A 16602-nucleotide genomic window follows, 5' to 3' on the forward strand; every position below is an offset into this window, starting at 1 on the left:
GGCTGCAGGACCAGTTGTTCATACATCCCACAACACTGTTAAAGACTGCTCTGCAGCTCTCAAGCCCATTCACTGTAATTTAGTGTTTTGGACAGTGCCTGAGTGTTTGCAGGGGGATGAAAAAAAAGAAGACTAGGAAATAACTGAGAAGCCACCAAATAATGCAAGAAACTAAACTAGTGATTATTAGTGCTTGCATTAGAAGTGATCACTGCAAAGCAAAATATTAATCCAATCTAAAATGCACACACTTAAGAAGATGGAACAATGGTGTATAAACAAGATTGACTTTATTTTTATTTAAACCTCACATACAGTAACTTTTATTCCAGGTAGTGGGGTCAACTGAACAGTCTCACAAAACAATAATTTTTATATTCGTTACAGCTAAAAATGCAGGGAGAATCTCTGAGAACAGTTCTAATCTTGAAAAGTATATTAGGAACCACAGTAAGGAAAAAAGATATAAAAGGTATTAAAAATGCAGGTTCCCTTACAATAATATGGTTTCAGATCCTCCAAGAATCTCTCCATTATCAACATTTTAACTTTTATTTCTACTACAAATTAGCCATTATGGCAGACATTATAGCTTACAGAACAGAAATAAGCAATCTTGCAAGTAGCACAGCAGGCTCAGTGTCAGGCTTGTGGAACATCACAAAGCATTAGAAACATTCACGATGGAACCCACATGTTTCCATGTGTATCAGGGGCATCAGTGTAAGGAATATTCCAAATCCAGGGTTGATCTGTAAACCAAAACAAAAACATACTCATGACAAATTTGTTTATTAAGTTCAAAATTTTGATCTTCTTCGTCCCTTCCATTTGGAAGAAGAGGAAGGTCAAAATTCCCACAGATTTTCATATAACTTCATGTGCAATTTCTGTTTACTGGAAATTTTTGTTCAGCTATTTTTTAAAACTGTAAGATTTAAAGTTTTCAAAAGGTTTTGCTTTTCTCCCAAATATTATTTTAAATATAGTTACCATAACCCAACGTGTTCTTTACCAGCTGTATAAGAATTTTATTTTGGACAATGTAAAATAATAGTAATGCTACCAAACATGATTTGGCCCAGTGGCAGCAACTGTTGTACTGCATATCTCTTAATCCACAGAATTATACGTAAGAGATGTAATACATCAATATTTTTCACATGGACAGTAAGAATTCAGTACCTAAAGAATGACACTGCCTGACCTTTGAAAAGTTCATGTTCACCCCTCACTTCTTCAAACATCACATCTTTAGATGAGCAACAGGTTCGCACCATACAGTTCCCTCCCTCCCACTTCTCAGAATACAGAAGCTATTCCCGCTCCTGGGAGCAGAAAAGGCAACACAGCAGGAGCCAACTGCTAGCTCTGCAACCTGCTCTAGGTTCTTCTTCCTACATGTTGCAGAAATGCAGCTGCTCTATAAAGCCAAGTTATTATTCTACTTCTGTCAGGCTACTCCCACTGAAATACAGAAAAAAATCCTTCAACCCTTTCAGTGAGTTTTCTCAATTAAGAAATTTATATAAATCTAGCCTGCTTATTTTCTCCATCTACAAAATGAGCCCTGAAGGAAGACAGTGACATTAATCTGTACAATGCATAAATTAAACTGAATTGTACCAAAGATGATGGCAGTAGCTATTGATTATGATTACTGTTGTCAACATTTAAGTTTACAGGATCCAATGCCAGCTCTCAGAACATCAGAAGTGAGAATTCCTGTAGCAAGGAATGGAGTGTAAGGAAGTGACAGAAACAGTAATGAAGGGCTGTATAAATTACACAATAGCACACTGTGACAAATATCACACCAATTAAACATGGAAGGAGAGCACTGCTACTAAGTACTCATTATTATTTGCTACTACAGTGTCCTTAATTCTAGTACTGTATGTTGCAGCAAAACATATCCCAGCAATGCAAATGTTTTACCAAAGTGTCTGTTTACAGCAGGAGGAGGGTGATAGGGTAATTGGTTCCTTTTGGTTACAGTGGACAGGTGATTTCCAAGCATAAAAAAAGAAGGCATGAAAAACTGGAAGAAACAATAGCACTTAATTCACAGTGCATTTCCAAAAGAGCTCCCTAGGATTCTGCCTCAACTGCAGGATATCTAGACTTTAAGTGATCTCTTAAAAAGACAAAAAAAAGTAGCACCATTATTTCCCTTGGGTTCTTTTATCAGTCTCCTGGGGGAGAGCCATGTGTAGCTTTTGTATTTCAGGTGAATACCCTACCACATAGTAAACATTAACAGTTATAACAACAGGTATGCAAGTGTTGAGAAAAGCACTGAACATTTCAAATGTACATTCAGATTTGAACACTGACCTCTAGCTATGACATCAGAATAAATCCAGTCCCACTCAAGCACTGAAATCTATCACTCAGAGAATATTATGTACCTTGCACCTATCCATTTTCGCTACCATCTGCAGTTACTCTGCTTAATTCAGTAAAACATGCATGCAAAGGAAGACTCAGATGAACAGAAATAACTTCAGCCATTCCCTTAAAGCACTCAGAGGCCTCAGTACCTAATTTAGTTCTTTATAACTGTGGCTATCTAAAAGTTTTCTCAAGGTAGCTATTAAAGTACTTGGAATTTTGCTCCACTAGTAGGATGTTGTTGGTTTTATAAGCCACCTGATAGTATTTTAATAAGTCATGTGTAGAACTATTGCTGAAATAAATTATAATTCAGTTATTTTTAAAATATCAAATCGAATTTAAAGTTATTTATCACTTTTAATAGGAACTATATCAGCAAGAGAAAGAGACAATGACTGTGTAAAAACACTGTATGACTCTAGCTGCTTACTGTTGCACACTAAAATGATTCCCAAACTTCTGAAAGATAATTCCTTTGATCTTCTGGGGAGGGGAGGAGGTCCATTAAATACATTTTTAAAGCGTCCTCAACATATTTACCTTCCACACATTTTAAGTTCAGTTCTTTTTTTGTCTCAAGTTCACCTCACTGGCAGTGGGCCGGCACCACTGCTTCCCTCTGGCCTCACGTGCAAGCAGCAGAACCCCAGCACTAAAGTTTGCATCCAGTAAAATGAACTGGGCCAGTCCAACCCCACTCTGCTGCTTTTAGGTTATCTGAAAGCTCAGGCAAAGCACTATTGCAGTTGTGCTCAGGCAGACTTTTGAACATCCCATCATAACTGCATACACTATCCCGTTTTATTATTTAAAGACAGAGAGGCCCTGGAGTACAAGGCAAGTTCTTTTTTCGAGCAACACCTGATTAATCACTCAAAGAATCCATGCTGGCAGACCATCTCAAAACTTCATATTCTCATAAATATGACAGATGGCAGTACAGTCATAATCAGGAACACGCAGTTGCATAGTAAAGTACAGAATACAATTAAAGCACCTTCGTGATTCTCTTCCTACAGTGTAAAATACAGATGTCTTTTACACTGTGAGTGGAGACCTGGATGAGAGCATTCCTGGTTGATTTCTAAACCCAGAGAATGGATTCTTACATCAACTTAATTGAAAAATGTAGATTCAAAGTAGTAAGTATTCACATATATAGAAAGATTACTCACAAAAAAACAGTTCTTCAAGTAATTCTGCATATACATTCAAACATGGTAAACTCACTCCCTCCTGCATGAAGCTGGAAATTTCCTCTGTTAGCATTTGCACACTACACTTCAGTCTCTCTTCTCCCCTCCCTTTGGACGAGCATGGCATTTAAAATGGAACTAATCTTGTTCCTCTCAATGCAAAAACCATACCTGTAAGATCTTACAAAGGAGGAAAGGCAGAGGGGGAACAGATGTGACAATGATTCCTGAAGGCCAGGACAATGACCACTTGTTGGGGGAGGGGGAAAAGAAAGCACAACCCAGTACTGAAGTTTAAACACAGGATTTGTTTTGTATCTCAAAGTGCTGATGTGCTGAGAAAATAAAAAAAAACCACTCCTTTGCACTTCTCTGAGGCCTCTCCCAAGTTGTTATAAACACCCCTTGATACGTATTAAAGTTTCAAGTTGCCCCCATACAACAGATGATTTCCTCAGTCAGTAAATTGTGTAATATCTAAATCACAAAGTAAGTGATATTCCTTGACTACAGCAAGCACCTTGTACCTTTTTCCATGCAAAGTTACAAAGAAACCCTGGGGTTGTATTTCTTTGTGTAATCTGATCTGCTGTAAGGAACTTCTCAATAGGGTGAAACAAAAGGAAGAGGGGAATCAGCCCCCAAGTACTCTAAATGAAATGCTGTGCTGTCTTTCATGAGAGGAACAGGTCAACTTGCATTGGTGAGAGAGAACAGCAATATTACATCTGAGATGTGATGCTGGAGTTCAATGAGAAGACAATGTTATACAACAAAATTGCAGTACTCATCTAAAAGATTCTACAGGGAAATAAAAATCTGAGTACTACCAGAAGGCACAAAGAAATTTTACTTATAGAGAGATCTTGCCAAGTAAGATAGGTTGTTGTGTTTCCCAAATACCAGACTGGATAATTTTCAGCTTTCCTTCCAAGGCACTCTACAATTATACTGTTAGTCTATAGGTTTCATGTATCTTAGTATCACTGATGCTGCCTGAATCTGATTAACAACAGAGGCATTGAAGAGACTTGAATCTATACAGTTTATCTGTCAAGATAAAATTATAGTACTGTCAGCTACCAGATAATGTTAATTTTAAAAAATTCTTTAAATGTTTTGCCCTAAAGATGCGTCTGATGCCCACAAATGACCTTCTGCTGCTCAGCTGACTTTCAGAGGTGATCAAATGCAATTGCTCAAAACAGCAAAGAAATAATAACATACATGTTACACACAACAAATGTTATCTGCTAAAATTATGAGGTCCTTTGTCACGTCAGAGTAAGAATGACCTTAATCTTTATTTTAAAACTGCCAGATGTAAAACACCCATGTTATTCTCTGCAGCAATGAGAGATGCAAACTATGTATATCATGCACAATATAACTGTTTTGTGTTGGTAATTTAAAGCAGCTGGGAAGAAATACTCTAAAGGAAAAATGCCCAAGGCCTCTTAACAACCTTGACTACTCTGACCTGTCAGGATGTCATACTCTTACATTCCCTCAGACTTCCCCTACAAATTTTGCACTCTACACAAGATGGTTCAAATCACATTTAAGTTCTATAACTGAACTGGGCATCATACACCTATCCTGAAAAATAACCAAACTAAGCTGCTTTTTAAAATTCTTGAATTGGCCAACTATTGAAGCAAAATATCAACCACCGGGTGAATTTGCCATCTTGTGACGGTGCTCTCAACTAACGATGTGAAGCACATTTTGGAACATCTCCATTAGTCAAACCCAAGCTTTGAGCTCAAAGAAATTGGCAAGTAACATGTGCAAAACAGATCAGACAATCTAGTGGCTCCTTCTGGTCTTCAAGTCTGCAACCCTGTCAAAACATTACATAGAAGTGGTCAAACTAAATGGTGAATCTGTAACTTGAGTTTCCTCTCATGTAAAGTGTTAATTTCTTCACAATCATTATAAACAGTTTTGCAGGCAAAGAGGTTTTCCTATGTACCCAAATGTTACACTTGGACTCTGGAAGGCTATCTGAGGAATCATCTTATGTCAGGTTGCCTTATGAGAGCTTCAGTCTCAAACTGCAGATTTACCAGTCAATAATAATGCTTTTGGTTCTGCTGAGGAAGGAAATGGATGCCAACACAGATGAGAGTGGTTCCAAACCCAACTCCCTGCCTCTTGCTATGAATTACCATGACAAAATATACTTGCTGCTTGAAAAATTGAAAAGTAAATTTGTAAACACAGTCAGATTTATGCTCACCATTGCTCAGAGTGTTAAATAAGTGAAATATTTTCTATTCAATATATTACTATCACTAGAAACACGACTAGCTCCTAGTTGTCATCTTCTCAGAAGAGAGGGTATTGTCTTAGACTTCGTACTGCATTAAGCATATAGGATGCTACTAGTCTAGTTCTTTCAAACTCTAGGAAGTCAGGTTTCACGTAGCTATGCAATATTAAGTAGAAAAACAAGGTTATTGAAAAATATGAATGACTTTCCCAGAAGTCTTCTCTCAATGTCTAAAAAAATTATTTGAATTATTGAAAGAAGAAAATGAAGAATTCTATAACTTTAGACAAGAAACAAAAGGTGGGAAAAAGGTAGAGACCCCATACAGTGGACAGACATTTTCCCAGAACTTATTTGGCCTCCTGAAGATACATCAAGTCCTTGTGAGGGAGCTCAGAGTAATGAAGAATTCCTCTAACTTAGTTGGACAAAACACCAATCTCTTCTTTTAAGTACTGTGTTACTAGGACAAGGCAAGATAAATGAAAATTATACCAACTCTTAAATAATTTGATAAATACCTAAACCTACCAGAGCTGGAGGCAAATATGCCTCTAATTTCTTTTCTTTTTACCCAACACAACAGTTTATATGTCATAAATGAGATGCAGTGTTATTAGTTCACTGAAATCACTATAAATATTTACCACATGTAATTTGCCATACTCCCAATTCCCACTCATTGAAAACTAGACAAAATATCAAGCACTGAATATCTGAAGTTACAAGGAAAAGGTCAATTAGCTCTTCCATGTAAGCATGGCTATGGAACATTGAACAGTGAGCACGGCCCTTCATAAAGGAGAGAGCTGTTCCTGAGAGACATCCTTTTGTGCATCCTTAAGAACACAAAATCACGGCTGTCAGAGGTTGAAAACTTCAGCTAGAGAAATAATGAATTGTTAAGTGGGCTGTTAATTTCTCCTCAGTGCTTCAACTTGCATTAAAGCTAATTTCCATCTCATTTCTCCCCTATTCTTCCAGCCTCTCATAGCATGAGATTTTACTCATGTTTTAGCCCATAGCTACCAAGGGTAAAATAGATTTTCCACTGGAAAATAATGAAATACATTTCTACAAATTGTTGGAATCATTCAGGGAAAATCCTCAACAAAGAGCAAAATAACCAAAGACCAATGTACTTCATATAACTGGCATGTAGAGAGACGAATATGTAGTTTCACTCTAACTTCAGAATAATCTTGACTGAGTTGGAACCTGTCTTATTGTACACACATGTTTTCTCTATACTATTAATCAACTAAACAGTTTGTTTCTTTCCTTGATTTAAATATATACACTTAAGGAAAAATTAAATGAGAAATAACTTGTTTATCAGCATGCACTTACCCCTCTATTTTATAGGGTTCTCCTTCGGAGAGTTTAAGAAGTTCCAGAGCATTTTGAACTAAGAGCTCAGAAAAAGCTTTTATAAATTACTGCCTTGTAACCCAGTCAACTCAAAGAACTGCTGACAGATCTATTTTTTGGTTCATCCCCTTTTCAGTAGCAGTGTAAGAGTTCTGCAACAAGTACATGAGATAAATAAACCTAAAATCTGGCAGAATGACATCACAGAAAAATGTTTCAGAAATGTTGCACCTGCTGAGGTTTCCCTAAAAGAGGAGAAAACAGCCAATTAAGCAGAAATCTAATCCCTGTTAAATGTAACTAGAAAGCTAAGTGCAACTCAATAGGAAATAAACCCAGATGAAGTAGCCCAAAATACTGAAGGTTAATAAAACAACATATTTTACGTAGATTCAGAGACTCAATGAGCTAATTAATCACATAATCATTATTTTCTGACAATTTTTTGGTTTACAAGTGTTTTTTTTCAAGCACTTTAGTGTTTGCTAGTAGCTTTGATGGGTTGGTTTGTTTGGTTTTTTGGGTTTTATTTAATCATCATATATAGTTACAATGAGCTGACATGAAAATATTTCTGGTATGATTTCTCTCACAGAAAAAATGTTACCAACTCCTCATCTCAACTTGAAGTGATAATGAGGCTACCACCTATGGTTTGAGACTCAGATAAATTTTATTCTTTGTTTCCTTCAGGAAGGTCAAATGATGTGGGTTAACAGCAGCAGGTAGAGTTTACCTGCCTACATACTGTCCAACATGTCTCTGCAAGTCTGAAATACAGTTGAAAACTTAAATGAAAGAAATGAGAACATTTTAACTATGTTATGTGCCACAGAGATAATATATCATAATTTCCCTACCGGTGACATCTTAAAGCACATCAATACATCCTTCAGTGGTTACAGCTTAGCCTATGATTACATTTCAGTGATGGATAATCCATCTTTCTGGGAGAGAAAAAACAGGCAAACCCAAGAAATTATCTGTCTCACAATGATTTCAATTTATATTCTAGAAATCTTTGGGAGAAGTAGAGGAAGAAAGTCTTCATGATTGTTTCTCCAAGAGATTCTGTTTTTGTTTTGCCTAAAATTGAGTTTTAGAATGAAACTTATTGACTAATGAGGCAAACCAGGCAAAGGTGGGCAAGACTTCTGTATCTTTTTCCTCCCTGTTATATGGGTGATAGAAAAGTAGGACAAGGACCAAATTATTTAATTATTACTGAACTTAATGGACATTAAAAGGCCGTGGATCAACCTCATGAATTATTATGGCTGAATCTAGGCAGATTATTTACATCATTTACTGATAAATGTATTAGCGTATGTACTGAGATCTATTTTATTGCTTCTTAAGATGCATTAACTTCACTGTAACAGTTTTCATGCTCAAGTCCTGCCCAATATGATAAACACCAATTAGTATGAGAGAAAGCCTCTGTGACAGAAAAACAAAATCTCTGCAATTAAATTAGTTTCACAAAATATGAAACTGCTTTTCCTTCCCTTTGTTACACTATATAATAATAGAATTCTCCAAGTATATTTCATCCATGACTAGAAGTTGTACAGGAAAAAACAATGTACTTTGGAATATCTATATTCTACTTAGAACTTCACACAGCAAATACATAGCCCTCCTCCTGACCATCTCTTCACTCTTTCGCCCACTTCTCCTCCCTCCTGCTCCTAATAGGATTTTTCTGATTATATGAAAGTGATGTGTATTTTGTTTTCCCATGGTTAGAGAATCTGAGTTAATGGAAAATCCCCCAGAGCCTTTTCTCCTTCAATTACAGGGATCAGTCAATACGGTTTCTTTAGGGAAAGGATAATTACTTGCATTTCTGCTTCTCAAGACTTTATTAAAATAAATCTATTTATATCACTCCAGAGAGTTTGGGAGTTGACAACTGTATTGTTAAGGGCAGATTATTTTATGAGTTCATCCCACAATATGGGAATTCTTTAAACATCTTTTCCCCGATGAGGCTGAGGAACTAAAACAGAATATTAAGGAAAGAGATGTGAAAGGGCACGGGGAGCTGGCTTCGCTTCCACTGCCAAAGCCTAGACAACCTGCATTCTGGCATCTGTTCATATCACAGGAGAAAGCTGGGACACAAAACTAAACTACAGTCAAGTGAGTTCTCTACAGAAGTAAGTTTTCTGTGCAGAACATGAAAAAAGTTCATTGGAAAAAAAATTTTTCCCATTTAGTTGAAATATGCATAAAGCTCACTGACACAGTAGGTTAAATGCTAGAACTAAAACAGGAATAATATTAACTACACATTTTTGCACAAGGAAGATAGTACATGAAACACACCCAAGAATGCACACGAGTTCTAATTGTTAATGTTTGTTTTAAAATTTCCAAAAATGTCAGTATGTTTTTTTAGAAAAACCTTCCAAAAGCACCAGTTTAAGCATCAATTAACAAGCAGACAGTGTGTACATATCCTAGAGCACAACTGCTAGTTGTAGGATATTCTTCCCCTGTAGATGGCTTGTAACCCAGGCACAACCTGTGCCACTGCTCCCCAACACAAAATTAACAGTACTAAAATAGACAGAGTTGCTTTATACTAAATAAAACAGCATAAAAAGCTTTATTATTTCTATATTGAGCTAGTATTTTTTTCTCTGGGAAAACTGAAATACCACTTAGGACTTCTTTTAGGTAAGTAGTAAGCTATTGAGAGCAGAACAAGCATCTTTCCAAGTTACAGAACATGCATCATATTGAAGAGCTGAATGCCAGGCTGTGTAGCTGCTGCTATACTTAAGCTTTTGACTTCTGTATCATGGATCTACTGATGAGAAGCCAGGTTTGCTGGAAGCTGAAGGGATTCACCAGATAAAGTGGGGCAAGAGCCTCTTTGTCAACAAGCTGGCCAGAACCATAAGCGGGGCTTTATTCTAGACTCAGTGGTAAAAGAGGATGGAGTCTTGAACAACACAGGAGAGCCAGAGGCTGCTATTGCATTAGGAACCAACAGGGAAACACCAGGGAAATGTTGCAAAGGAATTAGGGCTCGTTCCTCTAAAATGGTGACACGATCAACAGCCCAGTTGAAGTGCCTCTACACCAACACACACAGCATGGATGACAAACAGGAGTTGTAAGCCACTGTGCGGCTAGAAAGCTGTGATCTAATTCATATAAAACTTATAAAACTTAGTGGCATAAATCACATGACTGGAGCACTGCAATCAGTGGTTATCAGCTGTTCAGGAGGGATGGGCAAGGAAGAGAGATGGGGATTTCCTCTCTATATAAAAAAGTGGATTGGCTGCACAGAGCTATGTTTGAAAAGCTGTGATGTGAGTAAGAGCTTGCAGGTCAAGAAATTGGAGGTCAAGCCAACAAAGGCAACCTCCTGATTGATGTTTACTACAGGTCACCTGATAAAGAGTATGCTGGTGAAACCTTACTTAACCACAGCAAGAAGCATCATGCTCACGGGCTCTGATCCTGCTGCAGGACTTCCATCACCCTGAAACAACGTGTCTTCACTTTTATTTACTACATTAGACTCCATTAAACTCTATTATTTCTTAGCTTAAACATCCTTTCTCCCCACATCATTTGTTAGTTCCAAAATGTACAGAAAATGTTTCTGTAAACACCATGTTACTGTTACTTCAAGCTCTGCTATAGAGGATGTCTTTTTAGATCAAGGCTTCTCAAAAAAACAAGTTAGTTACAATCTTTTGACATTATCTTTAAGAACAAAAATACAGATGCTGACTCTTACCAAGTATTTCAGGTTGTGCATCAACACTATTATCCTCAATATATTTTCATATTTTTGAGCCTTCATCACCACATAGCTGCACTTACTTGTCACTTTCCTGATCTGCATATTCTAGAGATAGTCTCAGAAACTGAGAAAATTGAGATTTTGTAAACCTCTTTAAGTGTTATGAAATATAGACTATGAAATAGAGAATGGACCAAAAGCAACTCTTCTTTCTTCTGATTTGCAGCAATTCTTTCACATTTGCTCTATGGTATTTCCTTAGTACTCCACTTCCAGAGGACTGTTTTTAACTCGTGCCTGCTCTCTTCCAAACATTCCCTCTTCAAAACTCCTTCCCCCATTAGTTCTGCAGAAAAGCATTTTGATTCCGTAACAAGGATCTACTTTCCTAATGCATATAAGAACCCCAGGAGACGAATAAAAAAATAGTGTTGAAGTTGTTAATCCAAAATTTGAACAAAAATAAAGAAAAAACTAGAACTAAAGAACTCTATAGTTGCTTTCTTTGAAGTCACTAGCAGAATGTGGACTGATACCATACCAAATGCAGTCATGCCACAAAAATGTTAAAATAAAGCTTTAGAACACAGCAATATTCAACTGACTCAAGAGTTACTCAAGTTAGTTTGCTTCATGTATAATACACCCACTTTTCTTCTGAATGCACACCTTACCTTTGCTTCCATACTGTTCTGGTGGCAGGTCATAAGGTACAGGAAAATATGTCATTGAATCTTTGCTTTCTGGAAGTTTTCTTCCTCCTGCATGAAAGTAACCTTTGTCCAATCCCTATAAAGGTAGGGAAACACAGAAGACAGACTCATTAGTTTTTGAGGAAAAGACAAACTCAATCCAGAATAGATGCTTTCTCAATAAGTTATTTTAATAAACAAGATGTTTTGCCTCCATTATTGAGATTAGATACTTCCTGAAGCACCTTCCTGTCTTTAGCTTCCCTTACTTCTCAAGTACATTCATTGGCTTGGCCTCACACATGGATATACTCTGCCTTCTCAGACCATTACACATATACCAGTTTCCATATTCCCTAGCCGAGCACTTTTGATGTGTAATATTTAATTAAAGCAAAAAGCTTTAAAAATTCTCTTTGCTGCTTAGTTTCACCCTGACCACATTAGTTAGTTGATCAGTGTGTTTCATAAACTGAACTAGAATGCACCCTGTGTTATAGAAAAAGTCCTCAAATCTGTGCTTTTCAGACGTCTTGGGTAACATCATCCCTGGAACCTAAAAAAATGTAATGAAGATTTGAAACTGCTTGCATAACAGCTTCAAAGAATACACTCAGAATGACAGCATTACTGTCAAACAAGTTTAAGGACTATAAAAAGAAAAAAGCTATAATGCAATACAAGGGAAGAGAGATTTAAAGTGATTGAAATAACTTAAGCAGACACTATTGCTTAGCCACTTATGCAGAGAAATTGAATCCCATTCATCAACTGCAGTGAGTTATACAAATGCAAGTCTGAGATTTCTAATAGCCTATTGTCAATCAAGAACAAATTGATTAGAACAGAAATTTAAAGACTACCAAGTTTTTATTATTTATTTTTGAGATTAGCAACTGTATTTTTCTTTCTAAAATCATATAATAGTTTGAGTTGTAAGGAACCTTCAAAGGTCATCCAGTTCCATCCCTCTGCACTGAGCAGGGACATCTTCCATCAGACCAGCTTGCTCAGAGCACCATCCAACCTGACCTTGAACATTCCTTGGGATGGGGCATCTACCACCTCTTGGGAAACCTATGCCAGTGTGTCCCCATACTTTCAAAGAAGAATTTCTTTGTATTTAGTCTCAATCTACCCTCTTTTAGTTTAAAACCATTGTCCCTTGTCCTGTCCCTACAGGTCCTATTAAAAGTCCACCTCCACCTTTCTTACAAGATCCCTTCAGGTATTAAAGGTTGCAATAAGATTTCCTTGGAGCCTTCTCCAGGTTGAACAACCCCAGCTCTCAGCCTCTTCTCATAGGAGAGGTGCTCCACTTCTCTGACCATTTCTGTGGCCCTCCTCTGGATCTGCTCCAACAGGTCTTTCCTGTGCTGAGGGTCCCAGATCTGGCTGCAGTACCTCAGGTGGGATCCTCAAGAGTGGAGTAGAGGTGCAGAATCCCCTCCCTCAACCTGCTGCCCACACCTGCTTTTGATGCGGCCCAGGACAGAGCTGGGCTCTCTGAGCTGCGAGCGCACATTGCCAGGTCATGTCCCAATATTAACTTATACTTTACCCAAGCTGGGTATGGTCCATCAGTCTGAGTTTTACAGCATTACTGTTTTGTGATAGCAAAAGGAAGCATCTCAATTACCACTAATTACAATCCCATTGTATTCAAACATACATGCTGGCTCAATCGAGATTTCTGTCTATACTTCTACAATACCACAAGTTTTTCTTCACTGACTTATTACATCATCAAATGTTATCATTTTAAGTTGGAGAAACCAATATTCACAAGACCACACAAAGCATGGGAATCAACGCAGCCTTATTTTTTTCTTTAATATTCAAGAAGCATAGTAATAGAGAAAAAGGAGAGTGACAATGTCAAGCTGTATTGCAGCAGTTCTAGCACATCAGTTCAAGAATCTGCTTTACAACATAGATGCTTCTTTTGTCTCATGACTCAAAGTAAGAGCAAAATAGTAGTTACCATGTAAGAAACATGATGTATTATTTCAAGGACTAGGCAAAAGCCACTGACTTTTAAATGAGAGAACGGGGGAAACAAACAAACACGATCCATACTAAAGGACTGTGTGAATGAAAATCCATTTTGAACTTCCCCTTTCACCATTAAAGTCCAGTGAATTTTCATAAAACGTCATTAAAACCAGGACATAGCATTTTGTGGAGTTTAGCCTATAAGTAACAAACAATGTTCAAAACAAACCAATATAAATATAAAAGATTACTTTTAAAAGCTCACAAACATCTAAGAGTTTGAAATTGACTGAAAAAAATCATAATTATTTATAAATAAATGCAACAATCAAGTTGTACAGCTTTACTTCCAGTGAACTGGAATCATTCAGGGTTTGGCAGAAATTCCATGTAAAACACAAATAAACATACTTCTGTTTGCAGCAGAAAGAACATGAAATATGGCAGCAATTCTATAGCCAACAAACTACAGGAACTGTGTAAGTGGTGGTGGTGCCAAGAGCTTTTGTCAGAACTCGGAGCAGTCAGGTTTCACTTGGTGGAGGGTCTGGGTGTGTGCAGTCCTAGATACTTCTCATAAGATGACACTGAAATCGTCAGCTAAAATGGCATGTACGAGGTTTGATTGCCCCAAGAGCCTGTGAGCTTCTCTCTTGTCTTCTATAGGCAGCTATGAGCTAAGTGTGGAATGGCAGAGAAGGTTTCTCTGCTATATTGTGAGATGGTTCTTATTCTACAATGAGCTTCATATGCCTGCCTGATCAAGAGCACCAGAATTACAAAGCTGCTGCCTGGCACCCTCCAAATTTGAAGTCTGCATAACCCTTGCAATCAAAGCACAACACCCATTTCAGCCTCTACATAAAAAGTAATGCCAGTTTAATTCAAGTATCACAAACTATGTCATATGTACTCACTCTAAAGTTCATAGAAGTGTTTTCACACAACATGAAAGGGAAAAAAGTACCAATTGTAAGACATTTTTAATTTTTTTTCCAACGTTATCCATCCTTCTTTTCAATCTAGTAACATTTTTTAATTCTGCTTAGTTTCTTCTACACTCCATGCCCTGTTATTACTTCAGCATCTTTCTTTTCGGGCACTGTTTCCTCCTCTTGCTCTTTGCTTTCCTCTGCCTTGTTCTTCTGCAGTAGTCAGCAGTTATATTTTCCTCTCCTCTGAAAGCCTTATTTCTTCTCTGATGCTATCCTCCAGTGCTGCTTGACTCCATCAGTTGATCCCTAAGTTGTTTTATTTGTCTGTCAGAATTTAACCTATAGAGACCTTCCATTAAAGAAATACTAATCTAAGAAAAGATATTTAGTTTTCCTCAAAACACCCTGGAGTAAAAGTCTAGTTTATGGAATACATTCTTTACCAAGGCTCTCCAAGGAGATTCACACGCTTTTAAAAATAACTCATGTATCTATCTTCACACAGAAGATGACACAGAAATTGAACTAATTCACACACTTTGTTTTGAGCACTTCCAGAATGCTGACAGCTCTCATTGCTGTTTCCAAAAAACAAGCATCAGGATCTTGCCTAAAATAATTCTGCCTGCCTTGTAAATTTTCCTCAGCCATATTCTATTCTTTCGGAATTTTTCCCTCCACAGCTTTATTTTGCTTTGCAACTGCTGCTCAAAGAATATATTTTGAAATGTTAATAGATACATTTTTGGTTGTGAAAATAGAAAAATCAGAGAAGAAAGAGGCACTACATTACCTTGAAAGCTAATGTTACAGTCAAAGAGCTTAACCTACTTAATTTTGGTTGAGCTATGATTGAAGGTGCCTGGTTTAGTTATGTGAACTCAGTAAATATTTAAGCAATTCAGTTCTGATGATGACACTCATCATGCCTGGCTGCTCTCTAATCCAGACTCAGTTCATATGCCCACAGTCAACAGCTCCACAGTCAACTATAATTATCAGAGTCAACTCATTACCAGTGAGTACTTACCATCAAATACAGCATTTCAGAATCTGGCTAGTACTATATTCAACAAACCTTTAAAGAGATTTAAGTGTTCCACCAACTTTTGTATTCAAGCTCAGTTTACCTTACAATCTTATCAGACACGGAAGCTATGAGGAGGAACTATTTACTTAAAAAGCTTTTCATTAGTCACTTTCAAGATTTTTCCAACAAACTAGTAACTGGAACATGCTTCCCAGAACTCTATGCTTTTAGATTATGGAGTTCTCTCAACATGTTTTACCTGTCAAAGATGTACTTTATTTCAGCCTCTGGAAAGGAATCTCCCAGCAGCTGAAACAGCAAGTTAAAAGAGAAGGAGTGTAGATGTAGGAAGTGCAAAATAGAAATGGAGATAGAAAGGAAAATGTAGTTCAAATATAGGACATGAATTCTATAAACAGTTTTTGATCAATAGAAGCTTGTGATCCAATGTCAGCATCAGCTGATTTTTCCCTAAACACTAGAACTGTAAATGGTAACAGCTGTTGCTATGTTGAGAACAACCATTCAGCATATTTCTGGGAGTCTGTTTTAGCACACCAGGCCAAGACCCAACCTCAAAGCATAATTTTGGAAGCATCTTAAAAAAAGAGACAAAAACTGGCGGTCAACTGATAGCAAGTGAGGAATGATCCACTTCCAAATTTGTATTCAGTGGAAAATAGAAGGCACAAGCCACAGAGATGGAGGAGTTCTTAAGATGAGTAATATTGAGTGTGTGCTACACAAGTACACCAGGGTAGTGTGGCCAAACAGTCTAAGGTGCAGGATTAAGGCTCTGCTCCATTCTGGGACACAGGTTCAATTCCCATCACTGCCAGGGATATTTTAATGGTTGGACTTTATGACCTTAAAGGACTTCTTCCAGCCTAAGAGATTCTGGGATTCTATGATGCTAAGTCTTAACTTCTACCAGAATAAGTG

The 16602-nt window shown here is 37.3% G+C and overlaps 1 protein-coding gene across 2 annotated transcripts in view; it reads right to left on the bottom strand.

Moving 5' to 3' along the window:
* Positions 1–273: 273 nt before the first annotated feature.
* Positions 274–16602, bottom strand: part of TDP1 (tyrosyl-DNA phosphodiesterase 1) — a 46221-nt gene continuing 29892 nt past the window's right edge. Inside the window, exons 15-16 of one of the 2 annotated variants that reach the window (XM_050335351.1) lie at positions 11683–11797; positions 274–752 (exon numbers count right to left, since the gene is read on the bottom strand). In XM_050335351.1, coding sequence (XP_050191308.1) covers positions 679–752; positions 11683–11797 — 189 coding nt within the window. In that variant the 3' untranslated portion in view covers positions 274–678. The remainder of the gene's footprint in view (positions 753–11682; positions 11798–16602) is intronic. The other variant, XR_007631436.1, reaches the window with a different exon arrangement.

Source organism: Myiozetetes cayanensis, unplaced genomic scaffold, assembly GCF_022539395.1.
Source record: "Myiozetetes cayanensis isolate MyiCay16 unplaced genomic scaffold, myiCay2020 scf6-25, whole genome shotgun sequence".
Classification (NCBI taxonomy): Eukaryota; Metazoa; Chordata; class Aves; order Passeriformes; family Tyrannidae; genus Myiozetetes; species Myiozetetes cayanensis.